The sequence below is a fragment of the Protomyctophum parallelum genome (genome assembly GCF_964188405.1).
Source record: "Protomyctophum parallelum genome assembly, chromosome: 10".
Classification (NCBI taxonomy): domain Eukaryota; kingdom Metazoa; phylum Chordata; class Actinopteri; order Myctophiformes; family Myctophidae; genus Protomyctophum; species Protomyctophum parallelum.
The window spans coordinates 19147356-19171341 of record NC_139704.1 but is presented as its reverse complement, the minus strand read 5'-3'; the positions used below and the strand labels follow the sequence as shown (position 1 = coordinate 19171341).

The following is a 23986-nucleotide window of genomic DNA, read 5'->3' as shown; positions in this document are numbered from 1 at the left end:
GGCCTGAGGAAGACCTCCTCCACCCCCGTAGCACCCAGCCTCGCCTCGCCTATCCACGTACAGGAAGGATTTAAGTGATCACCAGTTCAGAATAGATGTGTCGTTTCAGCAGGAAAGATTAACCACCACATCGTTTGCGTCATCTTTCTTTCGCGTGAAGGCCCAATAGCGGCGATGACCTCATGATGCAGTGGTGTGCACAGACATTTTGAGGGGCAGGTGCTCAAGTGAAAATAGGGCACCTTGTGGGACAGGCTGCCTTAAGATTTATAGATTTTGGGGCATAAATAATATATTAGGCTGTTTTAATCCGGAATTGGTCGATGTCACCATGTGCCACATACTGTACACTGTACAAAACAAAACAAAAAAAACTAACTTTCAAAAGGGCACATTGCTGTCCAGAGGGCAAAAACGCAGGTGCTCCAGCACTACCTCGTGTCTATCTGTGCACGCCCCTGAGTATTTGTAGCCTATGAGGCTTTGTTAACGTTGACTGCGTTATTAATTAATCCCTGCCGTTCTTTTTCACTAACCTTTGAAGAAACACCTGATTGTGAAAGTAGCTCCATTGCACGAATGTGCGCCTAAAAATGCCGGAAAATATTCCACACAATATTCCACACATCATTCTCCATAAGCGTTCCATTGAAGACTCCATTACCCATCGGCCCCCAGAAGCGAGCGTCGTTGTTTTCTTCCGGTCACGTGATCCAAACACGTGACATATCACAAAGTACGCACGGAAAATGTCTTAAAAATCGCAAAAAAACAAAAAACAAAAATGCAACTAGGGAACGAGGTCCTAATCAAGTCGGGAAACTGGGAAACTCGGGTTTAGCAGTTTTTGATCTGGTATATACTGTATATCGTCACCTTGTATGTCCATAACTCTTACTTTTCATGTGTTCAAACTCTCAATGGATCCAATCTAGTTATTATAGTCACAAGCTCTTGCTTTTCAAGTTTCAAGTAGTTCAATATTTAGAAAAACCCACACACACGTAACCACTTTCACTCACAAAAAAGCAAAAATACTAGCCTTTTGAAAATAGTGGAAAGTGCCAATATATGTATAGCCAATCTATGTCTGCCATTTTCCCTGTTTATGAAAATGTATTTCTTTTGTCTTTTTATGTTCGCCTATAATGACATGCACAAAATAGGGATGCCAGGTTGAAAGTAGTAAATCAGGGTTTCTCAACCTTTTTTGGGAATGCCAATGTCCATGCAGGTCTCCAACTGGGACCCCACCTCTACTGGTCTCTCAAGGCCTATTATTCATACTCCAGTATGAATAGGCCTTTAGCCTAAAACACGAACGTACGTGTGTGTGTGTGTGTGTCTGGATATCTGCAGAGGGGCCAACTTTTCAATCAGAGTTTAGATTTTATATTAAATAACCACTGAAACAATCACCGTACATTCAGATACAGAATCTGTTATTTCAGAAATGGTTGATTTAACACTTTTTTATTTAAGACACAGATAATAAAGGCATTGCAACGTGATGAGCAATTTAGTGTTCTCCAAGTGGCCTTACATTGTCTCTGATAATCATAGCTACCATACTGAAAAAATAAAACAATAATAAAGCAATAAACATTGCAACAACATTCAACAATAGACTTACAAAACAAGCATTTAAAATGTGACTATGGGCAAGATAGAAAAGTATAGTGTCTTGAACAAGGGTAGCACCACACATAAATTACATAATATAGAACAGTGGATCTCAAAGTGGGGTTCAGGGACCCTTGAGGACGTTCCAAATGGACCCTTACTGGTCTGTAACTCTGAGAGCGTACAAATGGAACCAAACGGACCATTTGTATGCTCTCAGAGTTATGGGGGCCCTTGAATTAAAAGAAACAAAAGTTTGAGAAGAATTTATATTGAACACATGAATGACCAAATTAATTTAAAAAAAATGTAAGAGATTTTTTCTTTAATAATGCTTCAAAAATAGCAGCTCTACAAGCTCACAATGCATTGCACCGCGACGTGTTATGAACTTGTAGGTCTGCTATTTTTGCTATCCAGCGTACAGTGAAGTATATAGGGCTTAGTGGTTAACACAGACCTTTAACAAATATATTCTTTAAACAGGTTAACCTTTTATTTTATCCACACGCAATCCCTTTCTGATTTCCTCAGCAGACAACAAATAATGTTTGCCAGCAACACAAATAACATTGAAAAATGCAGTTCAGGAAGTCTCGATTGCGAACGTGTACCACAAACACACACACTGTAGCATTTGATTGTTTCTCAGTGTAATACGACGTGTAGCGAGCTTGTAGATCAGCTATATTCGTCGTGCAACAACGTATAAGGCGTGATTCGTACTTGGGTCGTGCGAAGGTGTCACACAGCGAAAACAGCAGATCTATAAGCTTGCGACGTGTTTGTGGGGCTTGTAGATCAGCTATTTCCGGCCTGTGACACCGCCATACAACAAGAGTACGCAGTAAATCAGGCTTTACTTTTTGTGCTACATTTGATTTCCCAGGATGCAATAGAGTGGGTCACCGTTTCTCAACATGGGGCCCGGGAGACAAGTGCATGGACCCTCAAGGGCCTGGTCTGTAAGTCTGGTCTGAGAGAGAGTATTCTTACAGTGTAGACTGGGGTCCCAGAAATGTAAAAGATGTGGCCTGAAGGCCAATGCATGCTCCTTTCGTCCTCAGAAAAAGAACTTCGACAGTCAGGGCATCTGGTGCACGAGTTCTGAGAAAACGTTCTGCAGACCTTCCATCAGAAGTTCTGAATCAATCTGTAGTTATATCACCTCCCTTTACAAATACGTTGTTTTTGGCACATAGGAAAGGAGCATGTATTGGGCTTAATGCATAACACACTAGACTAGGGCTAGGCCCTATGCGTGCCACGGTACCTTATGCCATATCTATATTTTTAAATAGTGAAAATAGGCTGTTTTTCACTAATAAAAAATGTTTTTCAGTATAATTAGGGATCAGATTAGATTGGGCCCTAAGGGGTCAGTGAACTAAACTATACTGGAGCCCAGATCTACACTGTAAAATCTTCAGTGATAATTGAACTGCACAAAAGGTAAGGGTCCATTTGTGCCGCTGAGTTACTGGCCTGTTATGGGTCCATTTGGACCGCTGGTAGTCCCCGAACCTGCCTTTGAGAACCTGTACAGTAGGTTACATTGTGTCCAATGTTTACAGTTGATGAACTCAAATGAAGGGGGGTGTGTGTGTGTGTGTGTGTGTGTGTGTGTGTGTGTGTGTTTCTAAGAAAAGAAAAGGTCAATGTTCTATAAAAGTGGAAAATCTCTTGTGAAATCCCTTTCTACCAAAAGAGTGCACGAAAATCAAATCCCCATGACATAAAAAGTGCCTTCAAATAGATACTCAAATAAAAAACATTCCAAGAGATTTAAAAACGAATGGATACATAACTTCTTATTATGCTGATAACACGACAAAACAAGTGTGTTCTTCCCTGTCTCACAAATGTATGGTTTATTTTAATAGTAGTTAACTACGTTTTAATAAACAAGTTACCAAGTGTGATGTTATTTACCAAGTTGGTAAATAACATCACCGAATCGTCGCCTCGATCATCCCGTATTTTGGGTTATAGGCCTACAGTACCATACACAGAAATTCAATGACAACTGAGGCCATAATCCTGTGAAAAAAAATCCAGATTGTAATTCTGCACTAATATACAAAGCCCCGGAGTAGCCATAGAAAGAGAAGAAAACAATATATTGAGTTAGACCACATTTTACTACATTGAGCCATCAAACTGGCCACAAGATACTCATTCACCGGTAATTCATTTGTTTGCACAAATGACGCAATTTGTGGCAACAAAGTAAATAAAATGTGGGAAAGAGTTACAGGATATCGTTGCTGTTGGGCATACACCTCTTATCTCCTATTATACCCTACTTGATCATACTCTTGATCATACTACAGCGGCACACAAAAACATCGAAAGTAGCAGATATACAAGCTCAAAAACGCGGTGCGACGCGATGTGTTTTGAGCTTGTAGATCTGCCACTTTTGCCGTTTTTGAATTTGAATCCTGAAAAGTAACCTTTTTTTAAGAGGTTTACACCCGGCAGAGACGATATCTTGTGGCCACAATATTGAGTGCTCGATATAGTAAAATGTGGCCTCAATACAATATTTTTTTCCCCCCTCTATTATGGCCATTCTTGTGCTCCGTGCCAACAACCTTTTCAAAGGAATTATACATGTGGTCATACAGTATATACACAGCATTTTCACACTGTCCAAAGTCTGACAGCAATGTGCAACGTTACAAATGTACTGCGTGAGGACTTTGTTTTGTATAATTATGTACAGTTGAAATAAATACATTTCTATGTAAAGTTCGATAAAGATTCATAGATGTGTTTTAATCTGTATATAAATCATACACCACTGGTTCTCAACGTCAGGTCCGGGGGCCAGCAGGGGGTCCTAATTGACCCTCGTTAAGGCTGTAACTCCAACCAAATGGAACCTTACTCTTCCACATGAAAACTTTATTGTTCCCATTGTGTGGTATTTAAATGTTGTACGAGTCACTGTGTACCTGTATTGTATTGTATTGTATTGTATTGTATTGTATGCTGCAGGGCGGGTCCTTGTGGTCCAAGACAAATTTCTCCTTCGGGAGACAAAAATAAAGTAACCTTGCAGCGTACAGTGTACACACTCGGATGAGTTACAGACCCGTAAGCAGTGGTGGAAAAAGTAGGCTACTCAAAAGTGCCAAAAGTTAAAGTACTAATTATGCAGAATGTCCCATTTTAAGTTTTGTCAAATATATAAAAATGTTTTGAAAATGTGACGCATTGTAGATCGGCTATTTTCAAATGGGCGAAATGTATATAGGGCTGAAGTTGTTAATGTATTGTGAGATGGAGACTGATTTAAGCAGTCACACCTGTCCTGAGTTGAACTAGAACTGGACTCAGAGCTGGGTGTGGCTGCGCACCTGTTGTACATGGACTTGATCAAGGCACAACAGCTGATGAGTTGTGTGGTGGTTGGCATTGTGGCAACTTTAACTTTAAAACACGTCTCAGCACATCACAAAAGACCATAGACATTTCAGCAATGTCGTCGATCAACGTCCTTGGCATTCTGCCAGAGGAGCGCTTCGAGTGCAGCATTTGCAGGGAGTTCTTCAGCGACCCCGATACCACTCCGTGCGGACAACTACCTTGTCTGAAGGTGGGAAGCGTGGGAAATGCGCAAACAGACCAAATCCTGTGACCAACGACAATCCAAAGAGGTTTGACTAATATCCCATGGTTTTAGGCGAGAAGGGCTTCACCTCTGGACGCCATTACTGGTAAGTCCAGGTGGGGGTGAGAACCGACTGGGAGGTCGGCGTCGCCAAGGGGACAGTCGACAGGAAAGGAGAGGTCAATGTGAAAAGAGAGAATGGGTTCTTTTTCATGCGGAAGAGCGGTTTAGACTACACATAACGACATTTACGGCAAAACCCTTCCCCCCGGCCGACAGCTGATAAAAGTAGGAGTCTATTTGGACTATGAGGAAGGCCATGTCTCTTTCTATGACGTGGATACCAAGTTGCATATTTCATCTTTTACTCAGGCCAGGTGTGACTGCTTAAATCAGTCATCCTCCATCTCACATGTATGTTTTCAAAATCTACAAAGTAACTAGTAGCCTAACTAAAGTTTTCAAATAAATGTAGCGGAGTAAAAGTACAATATTTGCCTGTGAGATGTAGTGGAGTAGAAGTAAATTTGACCTACTACTCAAGTAAAGTACAAATACCTCACAATTATACTTAAAAGTACAGTACTTGAGTACAGGTACTGTACTTAGGTACTTTCCACCACTGCCTCTGAAGGGTCCATTTGGTCCCCGGACCCGCCCCCCCTCCCCCCACGTTGAGAGAACCAGTGTCATCATATACAACGTTTGTCCACTTTGACTGGCGGGGGGAGGCTTTTCACTGACAGAACGGGGAGGCGGTGGGATCGAACGTCTTGAAAACATCTTTCAGCGTCCTGTCGTCTGCCTCCTCCTCCTCCTCGACTACCTCCTGTTTTGGTTCCTCCTCCATCTTCTCCTCCTCTTTCTCCTCCACCGCCTCCTCCAGGAGGCTTCCTTCAGATCCCTGTGCTGCTACTTTGGCCTGTCTGGGGTCTGCTGCGTACTGCGGGCGAATCAGCCCCGCCAGCGCCTGAACCGGCAGGTTGTGCACGGCGGGGGGTTTGACGGGAGACGCGGCGGCGGGGGGAGGAGGAGAAGGCGGCGGCACGTGGGCGGCGGGCGTGTCGGGGGCTGCCGCGACCGAATCCGCAGGGCCAGAGGAGCCGTCCGAATCGGCGTTTTTTTCCGTCGCGCCGCTCACCGCAGCCTCCTCTACGGAGCCCCGCCGCGAGAGTGACGCCGGCGGAGCGTCAATTTCTTTCTTGGTGCCGGCGGCGGGGGGGTGTTTCAGGATTCCCGTCTTTTTCGGGGGCTCCGCCGCCTGGGGGTCCCTGCTGCCGGGCGTCTGCTGCTCAGTCTGGTTGCGGGGATCATACAGGCAGATGCCCCCCAGGATGGCGCTGGGGCTCTCCAGCCCTCCTCCACCGCCGTCGGTGGAAGAGGAGGAGGACAGGCGAGGGGCGTACGGGGGCAGCTTGGCGGCTTCGGGCTTGGTGGGTCTGGAGGCGAGCGGGACGGCGGCGGTGGTCGCGCCGCTGGCTCTCTGCAGCCTGGGGTCGACGACCCCTCCTCCTCCGCCGCCGGACGACGCGTCCTTCTGGAGCGCCAGCTTGGAGTCCAGACTTAACGTTCGTTTGATTCGGGGGTCCGACATCTTGTGCTGCCGAGGGTCCAGAGGCCTGTCTGCCGAGGAGCGAGGCTCCAGGACCCTGGATGTAAGGGTACTACAGTTAATCAGACTAATTGATTTAGTCGGGTGAAACAACAGGCCCGTTTTCATTAGCGACCTAGTCATGATTGACTTCCCCCTTAAGCCAATGCATACTATACTCTGAAATGCCGCCTAAGCCAATCACATAGTAGCGACCTAGTCATGATTGGTTGTCTCCTAAGACCCTGCCCCGCACTGCGGAAGTCTGGCAACGCCGCTCCGCAGCCACTCTAGATCGCAGCTCGAAAACGATTGCTGCTAATGTTATGAGCTAACTGCAAAAAGGCAACAACAAAACAGTGATTGAACCATGAACAGAACGTCGTAATACACATTATTTTCTTTTGTTATGTCCTGTATGAGTGTCATATATATTGTGAGTACGTCATTATTGTATTTAATGTATGCCCTAAATCCTGAATAAACAAAACTGAAAAAGGAGAGAAAAAGAAAAAATATATATTCATATTTTTCAAATATTTTCAAATATTTGATTAATTAACAATCGATAGAATAATTTCTAGGATAATGACTTAAAGCTGCTATAAGAAATAATATGTCAAAATTGTAATGACAGTCAGACAGCCAGCAATGAGTAAAACGCTCCCAAAAATGTTTTATTTTCTGTGACACATCTAGGGGCCACAATCTGCATTCAAAGTTGTTCCATTGCTGGCTGTCTGAATACAAAATAAAATAAAAAGGTAATTAAAATGTTGACATATTATGGCTTATAGCAGCTTTAACAGGCCTTACCTGGACGGCGTTCGAAGGACGCCCTCCTTCAGGCGCGTGGCGGCCAGCCTGGGGTCTATGTGCGGCGGGGAGGTGACGGCGGCGGGGTGACAGTCTGGCAGCAGAGCGGCGCGGTTCATCTGAGCGTCGGCGATCAGCGGTGGCAGGGGCAGGTTGATGGAGTGCTCCTTTTGACAGCAAGTTTTGATTTTAGTTTAGTCATTGGCTTTGCCCATTTTTTTGTTATTTTTAGTGTTATAGTCTAGTTTTAGTCAACTAAATGACGTAATATTCTAGTCGACTAAAATCGATGGTTGATTTTGTCAACTAAAAAATGTGTTTCGGCGGGCCTCAATGGCGTCGTAATTTGTGATTTTAGAATTTGTTGCATGCTGAAAATAGCTGATCTACAAGCTCGCAACGTGTCGTAGCACGACGCGTTGCGAGCTTGTAGATCGGCTATTTTCAGAGCGCAAGCAAACATAAAATATTTTCTCTTTTAGTTTTCTTGTCCACTAGTTCCTAGTTTTTATTTGTTGACGGAAATGTCAATATATTTAGTCATAGTTTTAGTCATCATAACTCAAGGCCCACTATTTATTCATCATTTGAGACCACGGACCACCATTTGATGAGATTTAGCCTCTCAGACCCAAAACTAACGAATATTTTGTTGTCGTTGGATAATATTTTGTCTACTATTCCATGCTTTTGGCAAATGTTGATCAAAATAACAATTCTTACATTCTCTAATTGTGTAGACTTCTTGTAAATTAAGTAATGCAGATGTTAAATAATAATTTAACTCTTGAGAGCCCATTTGGTTTCATTTTATGCTCTCAGAAGTTAAGATCTATAAGGGTTCATTTGGTTACCAACTCTCCATTATTTAGATGGGGACCACCTGGAACCCCCTCAAGGACCATTGGTGGTCCGGTTGAAAACCACTGTGCTAGACCGCTGGGAGATGGACTGGTGAGGGTGGATCGCCACACCTACCCTCGTCTCCCAGTACTTCCCGCACGACTAGCCACACCCAAGCCGTGCTACTCATGCGCTGGGTTGGCGGTGCCCAGGAACGAACCCATGACCTTGTGGTCCAAAGGCGAGAGCTCTACCGACTGAGCTACCCTGAGTATACACAGTGTACACATTTCTTGTGAAGATCAAAATCAACTCTTACCTGCTTGGGCTCCGGCATGGGGATGAGGTCCTCGGGGGCCCACACCACCGTCTGCGCGAACGCCGGCCGCTGCAGCACCACGTCCACCCGGATGTGGCTGAACTGCTTCAGCTGGCAGCGGGGGTCTCGCAGCGCGGCGCCGGGCCTGGCGTCCAGCGGGATAAGGGCCGCCCTGTCCCGGATCTCCCTCTCGCCTTCCTCGTCGTCGTCGCCGCCAGCAGGGGGCTTGTGCTGTTGTTGCCGATAGGAGTTTGGTTCCGTGGGTCTCACCTGTTATTGCAGATCAGGACGATTTATTGTGGATTTTAACCCACTTAAACCCAAACATGGTTGACCAGAGTCCCTCAGCGCTCTTTGCTGGTGTCTTTGGTGCCGTTTTCTGCAGTGGTGGAAAGTAACTAAATAACATTTACTCAACATTTATTCAACATTGCCTCCGCTCCATTACGGAGCTGTGTGTCTGTATATCTGTCCCTGTGTCTGTATGTCTGTCCCTGTGTCTGTATGTCTGTCCCTGTGTCTGTATGTCTGTCCCTGTGTCTGTATGTATATCCAAGCATGGAAAGCTGCACCAGCTAAAGTGGCCAGTAGAGTACAGCACAGAGTAAAGTGGCAGTACAGTAGAGAGCACAGTGCACTACAATGCAGTTTACAGACCACAGTACAGTACAGTAACTATAACAATAAATGTATAGTTGCACCGCTCACTTCACACAGGTGTGATTCTTATTTTTACGTATTTCCAATTTTCAATTATTTACTTACTATACATCTCAGAGGTAAATATTGTTACTAGTTACTTAGTAGATTTTTATTATTATTACAAAACATACATTAATTTGAGATGTGACACATTGTGAGCTTGTAGGTCAATTAAATTAAATTCAATTGCTATTCTCAAAAGATTGTATACTTTTGAGAACTTGAAATGGGAACTTGAAATGGGAAACCCAACCATGAGTATTTTTACTTTATTTTGATGCCAATGCTTTTACTTTTACTGTAGTACATTTTAAATTCTGGACTTTTACTATATTTAGTATTTCTATATTGCAGTATTGATACTTTTAAATGGTCCTGGAGGGAGTTCCAGGGGGTCGCCAGCTAAATGATAGTTTGTAACCAAATGGACCCTTATAGGTCTGTAACTCAGAGAGTGTACAAATGGAACGTTAGGGGGAACACTGGTCCCTAGCACAAAACATTTTCTTTGGGGGGGGGGGGGGGGGGAGGGGGGTCCATGGCACGTAAAAGTTTGAACTACTGATTTGGAAGCCATGTTGTAGAATGGTCCTCAATCAGGTTAAGGTGATTCCATCCCTAGTTAAGTCTCACCTTCCTGGGGTCGCGGGCCAGCCGCGGGTCCACGCCGCCATCCGGCTCCTTCCTCGCGTCGGGGGGGCGCTGGCGGGGGTCCGTCTTCATACGCGGGTCGCTGGGCGGGACCCTGGGCTCCTTCTGCAGCCGAGGGTCTCCCAGGGCGGGGGCCGACGAGGGGGGCTGCTGGGGGGGTTTGGCTTGGGACTGCTTCTGCAGAGATTTGAGGATGGACACCACGCAGCTCCCGTCCTCGTCGTCGCTCGAATACCAGTTTGGAGTTTCGTCTGCAAAAAGAAAAAAAGGTTGAGCGCGATTGATTGAATACTTTGAACGAGTTGCAAACTGTTTAACTGTGTTAAATCGTAAATTAACGCCCTTCTTGTTCATGCTACAGTCGCTGCTACTTTTGCTGATTTTGTGTGACGCTGTAAAGCAGCAAAATCCCACTCTGTCCGATGGAAACCCCGTAAGAGTGAAAAACGTATTAAAAACGTGAATTAAACAATGAAAACATAACTTGTGTAAACCGTTATTGGGAGGGAAGCTGTTCTACAGTCAATTAACTCGTGTTAGGGAGTTAAGACAGGACTTTACTGTGTGTACCTGGTCCTACTCACCTTTGTTAGAACCCATGTCCTCCTGGCCCTCTCCTCCCAGCTGTGGGGGCTGTTGTTGCTGCTGCTGGGTCACGTGTAAGAAGAGAGCCTTCTGAACGGCTGGCGGTAAAGAGTGCATCTGGGACTCTGCACCCATCTGCTGTTGAAGGCTCTGCATGAAGGCCAGACTGGGATCCACTGCAGCCAAGAAGAGGAAAAGGATTCCCGATTGAGGAATCATAGTACAGTAGCTCCAGGGAATGAACGTTTATGCACAGGAGTTCTATAACATTTTCTTGCTTTATTTGTTTCCAATTCAGTCATTATGCCAATTAAATTAATGTGAGGGAGCCGTCAATCAGACCTAGTCTGTGCACGCCCCCCACACAGCCCTGAGAAGAGGTGTAATTGACTGTTTTCTTTATTTTTTTATTTTGTAACCCATTTTTTCACCCAGTGTCAATTATCTAAAAAATTGTAATCTAGTAATCGTGGGCTCTACACTCCCTCCGCCAACCTGGGGAGAGCAACGGACTGACCTCATGCTTCCTTCAATGCATGAGTGTCCAAGCCGCTTCTTTTCACCTGACAGGGGGAAGTTTCCCCACATGTAGCGCGTGGAAGGAACACGTTATTCCAACCAGTTCCTTTCCCTTCCATCAGCCTGGCTGGCCAGGGGGAGGCAGTTTAGAGACCAGGATTACTGCATGTTTTTTGTAAGGGTACCTACTTATCTATTGACTATCAATGGGTTCAGAGCAGAGCAACCGACAACACCTGCGTGAGTGTTCAGGACCTTTAATAAAATGACACATGCACTAACCTCCTTGGTTCATGGCCTGGTTTCGGAGGAAACCGCTGAAGAACTCTACAGGGTTGGGACCCAGAGGCGGAAACGGGAAGAGACTCTGCAGCATCTGCAGGTCCGGCGGCATGGGAGGGAAGGGAGGAGGGCTCTGCATGTTCATCATGTTGGGCCGGTTGGCGTGGAAGGGCGGGGGGGGAAGTCCCGGCGGCGGTGGGAGAGGAGGGGGCGGCATTGGGAAGCCGTGCGGCGGTGGTGGGTGTTGTTGTCCCATCCCCGGGGGGCTCTGTGGCATGGGTGGGGGGGCCGTGGCGGGGTGGTGACCCGCGGGAGCTCCAGGGGAGTCCGGGGGAGGAACGTTAGAGCCTGAAGGAGTCGTAGTGTTCCCGCCCTGCGGGGCGCCGTCCTCCGAGCCTCCGCTGTCCCCCTGATACTGGGATCCGCTGTGGAGGAGAGGAGAGATGAGATGACTTTATGTACTGTATGTGGAGGAGAGATGAGATGACTTTATGTACTGTATGATACTGGGATCCGCTGTGGAGTAGAGATGAAATGACTTTATGTACTGTATGATACTGGGATCCGCTGTGGAGGAGAGATGAGATGACTTTATGTACTGTATGTGGAGGAGAGCGTGAGATGACTTTATGTACTGTATGTGATACTGGGATCCGCTGTGGAGGAGAGATGAGATGACTTTATGTACTGTATGTGGAGGAGAGCGTGAGATGACTTTATGTACTGTATGTGATACTGGGATCCGCTGTGGAGGAGAGCGTGAGATGACTTCATGTACTGTATGTGGAGGAGAGCGTGAGATGACTTCATGTACTGTATGTGCGCCCCAAGCAAAAACAATCGTGATGCATTGTGATCTTGTAGCTATTTTCAAAATAAATGGCCGAAATGTATATGGAGCTGAAGTGGTTATGTGTGTTACGTAATGATAACCAAAATCTACAAAGTCACTCACTAGTAACTAAGGTTTTCAGATAATTGTAGTAGAGTAAAGGTACAATATTTGCCTTTGAGATGTAGTGGAGTAGAAGTAAAAATACTGAAAACTGTAAATACTCCAGTAAAAGAACAATACTCTGAAATGTGTATCTACACTCGAGTAGATAGTAGTTACTTTCCACCACTGGTCATGACTGGGCAATTAACCCAAAATACATTGTACGAAACCGACATGGACAGCTATACCTCAGAGCAATCTTCTGCGCCAAATCTACAGTAGGCTGAACTTTGATTTCAAACAGAGACGGGATCTTCTTGCCCCCTGTGTCTGCAGTAGGGCTGCCGTGGCCAGGGGTGGGCAGCAGGCCTACGCCAGGCGGGGGCTTTGGTAACGGGGCGATGCCCTGCTTCCTCAGATCCTCCAGCTCCAACTCATCGTCGTGGGCATTGTCCTCCTCCGTGTTTATAATCTGGGAGAGTGTGATGATTTTGATTGAAAGGTTATGAATTATGAAGCGACTTTGGAGAGCTATAATCAAAGCTATGGTTGTAGCTCTTGAAAAGAGGAATTTAAATTGCATGTTGTATTATTATTAATAATAATATTATGACCTTGCTCATCAAGCAGAAAGAAGTTAAAAGCAGTGGTGGAAGAAGTACTTTACTTAAGCAACAGTAGCAATACCACAAAATACTTTAAGTAACATATAACCAAAATTTGCCAAATGTTTTTGAAAATAGCAGATCTACAAGCTCATGGCGCATTGAGTGCTTGTAGATCGGCTATTTTAAAATAGCCAATGCTTTGTAATAATAATGGAATGTAACTACGGTAGTAACTAAAGCTGCAAAATAACTGAAGTGGTGCCATGTTTGAGATGCGGTGTGGTAGAGGTATTTGTAAAGTATCGAACATGAAAGAGCGGTGCCTAACCGCTCCTATGTCTGTGTCTGTCCCTGTGTGTCTGTCCCTGTGTGTGTCTGTCCCTGTGTGTGTCTGTCCCTGTGTGTGTCTGTCCCTGTGTGTCTGTCCCTGTGTGTGTCTGTCCCTGTGTATGTCTGTCCCTGTGTGTGTCTGTCCCTGTGTGTGTCTGTCTCTGTGTGTCTGTCCCTGTGTGTGTCTGTCCCTGTGTATGTCTGTCCCTGTGTGTGTCTGTCCCTGTGTGTGTCTGTCCCTGTGTATGTCTGTCCCTGTGTGTGTCTGTCCCTGTATGTCTGTCCCTGTGTGTGTCTGTCCCTGTGTGTGTCTGTCCCTGTATGTCTGTCCCTGTGTGTGTCTGTCCCTGTATGTCTGTCCCTGTGTGTACAGACAGCTACTACACCTAAAGTGGCCAGTAGAGTAGCCTACAGCACAGAGTAAAGTGGCACAGTGCAGCAGTACACCTAAAGTGGCCAGTACAGTACAGTACAGTACAGTACAGTACAGTACAGTACAGTACAGTACAGTACAGTACAGTACAGTACAGTACAGTACAGTAAAGAGTAGCACAGTAGAGTACAGTACTGAGTACAGTACAGTACAGTGTAACCGCTCACAGAGTACAGTACAGTACAGTACAGAGCAGTACAGTAGAGTGCAGTACAGAGTACAGTGCAGTACTCCGCACTGTACTCTCTGTTTGCAGCGTGGCACTTCTGCTAAATAAAAATTATCGTGAAAATGTGTGCAAATCTTTGACTATATATTCTTTCACAGAAAAAACTTTTAACTCAAATATTTGCTTCTGGGGGGTCCCTGGAACAACATATTTTGGTCCCTAGTTTGAGAACCACTGACATAGAAACATACAGTAGGTTTTTCTGAAAACTGTCAGGATTTAGAAGACTTCAGGTCTTCAGGTTCTCAGGTCTTTACGGGTTAAAAAAGTCATGCCATCCTTGGTTCTTACCTTATTCAGCAGCTCTTTGGTCACGTCATTCAAGGCATCATGAGAGAACTTGCAGTTTTCTCCCTGGTAACACTTGGCTCCTGTATGAAAGAACTTGCAAGGATATTCATGTGCAAGGAGACGTTAAGGATCCATTATGAAGGCATTACTGAATCAGCAGAAAATAGCTCATTTACATAACAACGGATGTTAGTTGATTAGAGCAGCGATTCCCCACCTGTAGACCGGGTGCCCACTGGAGGGCTGTGAGGATATTGCCAGCAGGCTCCCAAAATTGGCAAAACATTAGATTTTATTGATAACATTAAAATAAAATCATTTGTGATAAATAGGAACTTAAAGCGGCACTGTGTAGCCTAACTATTATTTAATGAATAAAATGTAATTTTGTCCAATCTGTATGGTAGAGTATGTTATGGGAAATTGAGTCCCTGTTGTTTACAATGGGAAAGCTGCCTAGCAGCGCGTGGCCGCCCCCAAATGGGGGTCCACAGGCTAATTAGTGTCATTTTGGGGGTCCTTGACATGAAAATGTTTGGGAACCACTGGTATATACTACGTTTGATAGTTCCATTGATCCAAGCGAGGACACAATCGATCGATTGTGAGAACACAATTGATCATTAAAATAAATAAGCATTCTATGACAATGCACGTGGCCCACTAGATGGGTGGGCCGTGAACACTTTTGAGATTTTCAAGTGGGCTCTGATCAAGAAAAAAAAAAAGTGGGAACCGCTGAACTACAGTATAGAACATTGGTTCTTTTGTGAAAAAGGGCCCTTTTCACAAACACTTTGTTCATCATTTATAGAAGGATATTGTGCATGTAAATGCAATTGTCCCCTTTACTGCAGTATCCTTGGAGGTAGAATTTACACAGTTCCTTTTTCTTATCGGGAACAACCAGGTCATGCTCGAACTTACACTGCTCTCCCTGAAAAGAGTAAAGAGTTACAAGTCAACTGTCAGTGAGAAAAGTATTTTAGGTTGAGCAGGCGTACACAATAGGGTTGCAACAGTTCATCATATCAATTAAATCTATTATAAACAATAATCGATAATGTAGTAAACTATTTGGAGTCAGGTTACTAGTACACAACTTACACCCAAAGGATAAACAGCGTTGATACAAACGTACCTTGATGCATCGACCCTCGAGGAAATATTTGCAGATATATCTGCCGTTGTGTTCCACCGTGTGCTGATTGATGAACTCCTTGCTCATGATTGGTCGTTTCTTTTGGAAACCAGAGGGATTTTTACCTTCCTATGGACAAAAAGAATGTGTTTTTTCTCTCTCACAGCAGAGAAGCTAACACACACAGACAGTGTAAGCAGCACACCTAAGATTCCATGCGCGGACTAAGATTCCATGTGCGGACCAAATGTACGGGTCCATTTGGTTCCATTTGTACACTGTCAAGAGTTATGGGGATCCATGGCCTAATGCCGGGGGAACCTCAAAGACACACATTAGCGCTGTGCAGTGGTGTAAAGTAAGTAAGTAACTAAGTACATTTACTTAAGCACCGTACTTAAGTACAATTTTGAGGTATTTGTACTTTACTTGAGTATTTCCAATTTCCAATACTTTTACTTGTACTCCACTACATCTCAGAGACAAATATTGTAGATCTTGGAATGGGACATTATGCTTAATACTTTTGGTACATTTTGATTCCAATACTTTTATACTTTTACTCAAGTACACTTTGAATTCTGGACTTTTACTTGTAACAGAGTAGTTCTACTGCATATTGCAGTATTGATACTTTTACTTAAGTAACCACTGGCGCCACTGTCTACCACTGGCGCTGCGACCTAACACTGAGAGAACAGATGCATGTGGCTCTGCTTACCGGCTTCATCATGCCTCCCTCAGTGGCCTGATCTCCACCTCAGCCTCCCCAGTTCTTACCGGCTTCATCATGCCTCCCTCAGTGGCCTGATCTCCACCTCAGCCTCCCCAGTTCTTACCTGCTTCATCATGCCTCCCTCAGTGGCCTGATCTCCACCTCGACCTCCCCAGTTCTTACCTGCTTCATCATGCCTCCCTCAGTGGCCTGATCTCCACCTCAGCCTCCCCAGTTCTTACCTGCTTCATCATGCCTCCCTCAGTGGCCTGATCTCCACCTCGACCTCCCCAGTTCTTACCTGCTTCATCATGCCTCCCTCAGTGGCCTGATCTCCACCTCGACCTCGGCCTCGACCTCCCCAGTTCTTGCCCTTCAGCTTCTTGTTGTTGTTGTTGTTGTTCTTATTGAGCATGCCTCGCCCTCTGCCTGTTCCATTCCCTCTGCCACGCCCCCTCTGGCCAACTGAAAGAAATACACCAATCATGAACGATGTCAGGTTTTCTCCCTTTTTCTTTTTTTAATGGTCAGTTTCAGTGTAGATTATAATAATAGTCATCATATGAATAATAAATACAATTATTCATATGATTATTATTATATTTCTATTTTTTTAATGCTCTTTTACATTTTATCCCACGATTCATCCCTGGGCGCTACACTCCCTCTGCCAACCCGGGGAGAGCAACGGACTGACCTCATGCTCCCTTCTATGCATGAGGAGTCCAAGCCGCATCTTTTCAGATGACATTTATTATGTTTCTTTAGGGGGCAAATTTAGGTTGCTCCAATCACTTCCATTACCCCATTAAGACCGGGAACGCACCTGTGTCACCATAGCCTTTAGTTTAACCGCTTTAACCATTATTTGAAACTTTAGCTGTTGAAAAATAGCAGATCTACAAGTTCATAGCGTGGTACCGTGTGCCATGCTACAAGCTTGTAGATCTGCTGTTTTTGAAAAATCGTGAAAATGTGGTGCAAATCATGAATATACTGTATTATTCTTTCACAGCGAATGTTTTTAACTCATATCTTTGCTTCTAGGGGTCCCTGGGACAAACCATTTTTTATGCGGGTCCGCGGCCAAATACAGATAATTTTCTGAGTCCTTGACATGAAAAGGTTTGAGAACCACTGACATACAATTTTACAGGTTTTGTAGAATCAGGTCTTAATGAGTTATAAAGAAGTGACTACAGTGTTGACGGCTAATCGGAAACAGGTGAAATTCGAGGACAAAAGATTCGTACATTGCTTGTGTTGTCCCCTCATGTTACCCCTCTTGGCATGGCGCCCCCTGCTGTTGGCGTGACCAACGGAGTCTTTGGCGTGCTGATAGTCGGACATGTCCGTGTAGTCGCCATCCTCCTCCTCTTCGTAGTCGTACTTGTCATCGCTGTAGTCGCTGTACTTGTCGAAGTCGCTGCTCTTGTGCTGCGGCGACTTCTGCGAGTTGCCGTGGCCCGTCTTGGAATCGCGTCCGTGCTGGACACACAAAACATCATAAGGCTCAATGTAGCCAGCCTTCATCTGCCTTTGCAATGCATATTGCCCCAGGCAGGCAGATTAAGTTTGGCCCCTCTCAATTGTGGGAGGACTTCATGGCTGAAATTGCTATAACCAACCAGATGCGTCTGGAACACGGCTATACCCAACCAAGGCCCGGTAAGCAAATATGGGGGTATATATGGGGGTACACACACACACACACAACCTGATCTTTGAACATTCAGTGGATTTTCTGTGGTCTGGGGTTTGAAATTAAAACAGGCAGATGTCCCTCAACAGGGACATCTGCTGGCAAATTCCTATTGTGGACTCTTACATCACTGTCCACAGGAAAATCAGAGCACTTGTTTGAGCCAGAAAACCCCAGACCACAGAAAATGTTAAAGTTCTGTTTTTGTTGGGTGCAATTGAGCTTAGAAAACCTAAAATTACATGATCCCTTTAAGTAAATGTACTTTCCACTACTGGATTTACACTCCTGTCCTGTGCACAACAGTGTCACTTGCTGAAAATAGCCGAGCTAATATTTTATCAAATTAAAGCTTCAATCTGTAAAATTTCTACTGCCGAAATTAGATATTACATTTTGAGCTCCATGCAATACCTCTTGTCTTGCCCTACCCAATTAAAAGGGCAGGATGACCACCTCTAACCACTGCAACTGTGTTGGCAATGTATTAACATACTCTAACAACCAACCACCAGTGTCGGTCTGCGGCGCATGCACCACTAGGTGGCCGGGAATCCCAATTTATGTGTTTTGGTACAATTCATGCACAACCACCACGCAATCTGAGAATCCCATCTTCAAATATTCGGGGAAAACAGCGCCTCCCCTACCACGTGACAAACTGTACTGTAGGTCTCTGCAAAAGCCAGTTTAGAGCTGAGGAGCTCACCTGAGAGGTCTGGCCATCAGGCTCTCGGTTGGAGGCCTGGCTCTTCCTGGGTTTTGGCCTCTCGTCCCAGTCATCGTCAGAGTCATAGCTGTCAGAACTAGAGGTGCTGGAGGGGGAGTGGTGCTGAGGAGAGGAAAAAACACCACGTGTCTGTATATGTAAATATATATTGTATTGTTCTGTAATGTGCATTTTCTATCCATTCTTCTCCTTGATTTACTATTTACTACCCCCTCTCCTTTCTTTCTTCTTTCTTCTTCATTATTTTTTTTACTCTGATGTGAATTTTGTATTGTGAACACAATGATGACAATGACAATAAAAACAATAAGTTGCAACAACAAAAAACTTGAAATTTGACATTCTGCTTGAAGAATACTTTTGTTACTTTAAATACATTTTGATGCCAATACTTTTGTACTTTTACTCAAGTACATTTTAAATTCCAGACTTTTACTTGTAACGGAGTATTTATTTATTGCAGTATTGATCATTTTAGTAACAAAATGTGAGTACTTTTTCCACCACTGGTAAATTGATAGCCCTATACAGAAAACTTGCTAAAGGTCAGGGTGATGAGATGAGATCATGAGAGAGAGTGGTCGTAGTGTGTTGCATTATGGGTAGTGAGTTCTTACCCGTCTCCTCCTTTTGGACCGTCTCTTTTCTCGGGTCTTTTTAGATCTTTTCCTTGAGTGTCTGTGAATCTTGTCTTCTTTCTCTTTGCCTTTCTCCTTCTCTCTGTCCTTTTTTTCATCATCTTCATTCACCTCCTTGCTTTCTTTATTTTCTTCTTCGATTCCGATCCCTTCGTCATCTATTTCCCCATCTTCCAATTCACCATCCTCTCTTTAAAAAGAAGCATACCGTCAGTATAAACTAAAGCCAGATTTAGTTAGAAATAGTAGAAATATATTTTTTTTGTTTGAAATTGGTTCTTTTCTTAAGTGATCACTCTACCGATTACTTTTTAGATTCATCGAATAGTCGAGAAGCACTTTTTTATATATATATATTTTATATATATATCAACAAATCAACAAAAATAAATTGATTTGGGTTTGTTTATTTTCATATTGTTTTGTATGTAACATTTCCCATGAATCCTGGCCATCATTAATGTCAGGAACATTCCTTTGGCTTTGGTCAAGTTGAAGGTCAAATCTAATGTGGTTTTGGTGAAATTAGGACACACTGGCCCATTGGAAAAGCTGAGCCTTGCATGACTGAACATTCTGTATGTTCCCTGTCCCAGACAGGGATCTGTTCTCCTTATCTGCATATGTATTAAATGATAAGGTGAACATATTGTCACTGTTGGGCAGAAATCTCAGATTATTTTTTTCTGTAAATGAATGCCCTACTTCATCATAACTAGTGTGTCACACAAATGTATCAAAAATAGCTGATCTACAAGCTCTTCTGAGCGCGTTGTGCAGCTTGTGTGCTGTTTTTGCTACTTTTGTGTGATTCTCTTTTACGACGAAGTAGGACATTAATTTATGGAAGAAGTAAAAACATAAAAAGTTGATAATATTCAGATACAAGGGTTCTGCCTGACAATGATATGTTTAAAATAAGGGACACACTTTTTTCCCCCACTTTAAAATATGTGTTAAATATATTCTGATAGTAATTATTGCTATATTGCTATAAATCATTGCTCAGTTAGGGCCGATTCATACTCCTATTTTAGAGCCGAATAAAAGTTGGTTCGGCTCTGTAGAGCCTACAATGTGACGTCATTTGAGGTTCGGGGGGACGGGTACCGTCCTAAAGTCGGCTCTTCGGTGCTACTGAAAATTTCTGACGAGCCAAAATCATTTCGGCACTACAGAGCCGAAACAGCGGTAAAATAGGAGTATGAATCGGCCCTAACAGGTGTCTCTCCAGCTCTTTACAGAAAATGCATTTTCAGGAGAGTGAACTCATGCAAGATAGAGCAAGTGAAATTGGAAGTGATGACACTTTGAATTGGAACAATATACATTTTAAGATGATTAATGGTTACTCTCTTCGGATTGGTTGAACCTGTGCAAGCCATCTTAAAATGTATGTTCTGTTTATCAAAGAGCAGGCGAGATGGTGGGGGGGGGGGGGGGGGGGACCCCTGTTATTGAACAAGCACTCTAGAGAAATGAATACCATCACAATATAGTGCTTTAACTCTTAATATAAATTGCCCAAAACATATAGTTTACCCTACCTTTAACCGGTCCTTTATCATTTAGTAAAGGTAGAGATAATCAGAACAGATCCCTGTCTGGGTCTAAAACATACAGAACGTTCAGTCATGCAAGGCTCAGCTTTTCCCCATGGGTCAGTGTGTCCTAATTTCACCAAAAGCACATTAAATTTGACCTTCAACTTGACCAAGGCTTGGCCAGTCTCTGACTTGGCCGGGGACTGGATTAAATGGGGTTTGAGTCAAGTGTGTCTCAGATTATCTTCAATACAAATACAAAGATCACAATGAAATCTATTTTTGTGCTAAATGACACATTTCCATAGCATAGTACTTAGAATTAACTGGCATTATAGGTGTACTGTAAAGCACAAATGTACTTTATTCAAAAATAACTGTAATGTTGAAACTCAATTAATAGCCATGTGAGTTCTATAGTGCAGTGGTTTTCAACCTTTTTCATATTAAGGCCCATTATACATTCATCACTTGAGCCACGGACCACCATTTGATGAGATTTAGCCTCTCAGAACCAAAAATAAATAATATTTTGTTGTCGTTGGATAAGATTTTGTCCACATGCCATGCTGTATCGATGTCGGTACCATTAGGAGAGCTAACGGGCAAATGTGTTGATCAAAATAACAATTATTCTGCATTGTATAATTTTGTAAATAATGCAAATGTTTAACAATAATTTAACTCTTGAGAGCGTAAAATTAAACCAAATGGACCTGTAAAGTTAAAGATCTATAAGGGTTCATTTGGTTACGAACTCTCCATCATTTAGCTGGGGACCACCTACCCTCAAGGACAACTGGTTGAAAACCACTGCTATAGTGCATCTCTTGGACCATGCATGTTATAGCCCTAACTAAACAGTACTTTGTGTTCTCAGATACTAGAAACTGTGCAATTATTGGTAACAAATAGTATCTTCTGCTATAGAAATGGCTATGAGCTCACACTGAGAGAGAGTAGAAATATGGCAGGGCTGGAAGAAACTCACTTTGTTTGAAATATACGACAACAAACGCTGCAGTAAGCATAATGGGTGCTGACTTCTTGATTGAAATAGCTGATGAACTTAGGTTATTACTTTAAATTGTTGTGCGACAGGTTTAAAACATGGGTTGATGAGGAGGTATGGTCAAGAAATGTCTTCCTTGTATAACAGTTTTGTTTCAAATGGATGAAATCACGATTGCTGTAAGCTACTGTAAATGGCCAATTAAGAGCATGCTAGACAGAAGTCGTGTCCAAATAGTTCATGCACATTTTTTCTTGATAAGAGCACTGTGCCTACGGTGATGTATCACATTCTTTGTAAAATGTAATGGCAGCTATACTGTTGAGAAAACTGACAGGTAACAAACACCATAGGAGAATGTCCTCCCATTATCCCATAAATTCTGTTCTGTTGCTCAGAGACAAATTTGCCATCATCACTTCTGACACCAATGCACTATCCTGTTGATTCTCAAACTATTTGTGTCGTTTTTGTCCCCCAAGGACCTCCAGTTTATGTATTAGGATTTATAGGATTTGCACGTTTGTGTCCGAGTGTACAAGAGTAATTTGGACCGTTACACTCTAGGAGTTTACCGATCTCTAAGGGTCAATTTGGTTCCCAATAATCCCAACAATCAGTCCCCAGTTTAGCTGGGGACCCCCTGAACCCCATCAACAACCCCTGGGGGACCCCAGGCCCCATATTGAGAACCACTGCAATATCCAATGGCAGTCAGAAAAAAAACAGATTTTCAAGTCAAACATTGTACACTGAATTTAGGAAATGGCCTCCATCCATAAAATGTGTGTAAGTGTATAGCCTACACTTTTACATGATCATGGGGGAAAAGTAATAATTACAAGCCAAGATAATCATTAACATACCCCTCTGAGAGGTAAATAACGTGGTGTTATATTGACCACATGGCTTGGAGTTGGCGGGCTTCTTGAAGCTTAGCCAAAAGCCACTCATCATAACATAATCATAATCCTGCTGAAAACACTACCGCGAGATTGCCGCTAGGGGGTGTGAAAGTGCGAGGATGGGCGTGGCATACTACAAAAAAGGGGGAAAAAACAAGATTAAATATTTGCATAGCCTGCTGCAGATGGCAACAATGAAGCCATGATGATAATAATCCCAGTTCACAATAACACAATGATGGAAGTCTAGCTACACGTATGTGGCATGGACATGAATCACATGATCATGGAAAAACATGGTGAGCATGGTGAACTGCACCGAAAAAGGCATGCAAAAAAAATAAGTGTGGGGGGAAAAAAATAAATCCTGCTGGAATTAAGTGTCTGCCCTGTAATGATACAATAAATAAAACAGACAAGCATGTAGAAGACCCACAGCACCGGAATTCACGCACAGATGACGAGCGTAATATATATTAAGAATTGCATAAGATTTGTTACTCGACCTTTCTTCCCCTGCAAGCTCAGAGTCTGTCATGTTTTTGTCAAGAACAGGGGCTGTAGTAGTAGTAGTAGGGGGACTGGAAACAACAAGGCTCACAGTAGCCATCCTTGTTCGCCTGTGTCGGTAAACAAGAGTGAATGACTCAATTCACTCGAAAGGAGACGTTGTTTTGGCTGTTGTTGTTGTTGTTGTGAGAGAGAGAGATGCTGCAAAGATGTTCAGTCACAGACTGGAAATGGAAAAAACTCACGGTTGTTACCATGTCTCGACACAGAGAGACGAGTAAAACATTCTCCTCTTTACCATGTCAGACAACAGAGAGACGTTTTTTTTTGTTTAACTCAAGTGTTCACACAGCTTGAACGCCCCGCTTTGCCATTTAAATGTCCCGTCGGTAGACAGTAGTCAGCGGCCATGGTGAGCTAGAGGAGACGGAGGGAGAGACACACACAAATGGAACCATCATGGTCGTTGGTTTCAGCATCTTCCCAGTGTTTCTCAACACAGACATCATTCTCAAAATGGCTTCTGGAGCGAGAGAGAGAGGGCTTGTATGTGGAACATTCCTGGCTAATGCACTCCGTCCGCGCATTATAATAACCCTAAAAATCTATATGCCCCGTCGCCGGGCGACGGTGTCGCGCGCCCCGGCAAAAAGCTAGACCTACAAGCTCACGACGCGTCGCTGGCACTACGTGCCGTGGGCTTGTAGGTCG

General features: G+C 43.8%; 1 protein-coding gene across 2 annotated transcripts; it reads right to left on the bottom strand.

Moving 5' to 3' along the window:
* Window positions 1-1452: 1452 nt before the first annotated feature.
* On the bottom strand, window positions 1453-23861 carry zc3h6 (zinc finger CCCH-type containing 6). 2 transcript variants are annotated; one of them, XM_083775454.1, is made up of 15 exons: window positions 23272-23861; window positions 19284-19494; window positions 18646-18768; window positions 17488-17722; window positions 16536-16699; window positions 15520-15648; window positions 15201-15315; window positions 14379-14488; window positions 12736-12959; window positions 11551-11975; window positions 10749-10925; window positions 10147-10415; window positions 8812-9081; window positions 7650-7816; window positions 1453-6906 (listed from the first exon to the last, which is right to left on the bottom strand). In XM_083775454.1, the coding sequence occupies exons 1-15, from the start codon at window positions 23373-23375 to the stop codon at window positions 5979-5981; spliced, it is 3651 nt and encodes a 1216-aa protein (XP_083631580.1). In that variant the 5' UTR covers window positions 23376-23861; the 3' UTR covers window positions 1453-5978. The 2 variants fall into 2 exon arrangements, with proteins under 2 accessions (XP_083631580.1, XP_083631581.1); XM_083775455.1 differs by having other exon boundaries at window positions 1453-6891.
* Between the last annotated feature and the right edge of the window lie 125 nt (window positions 23862-23986).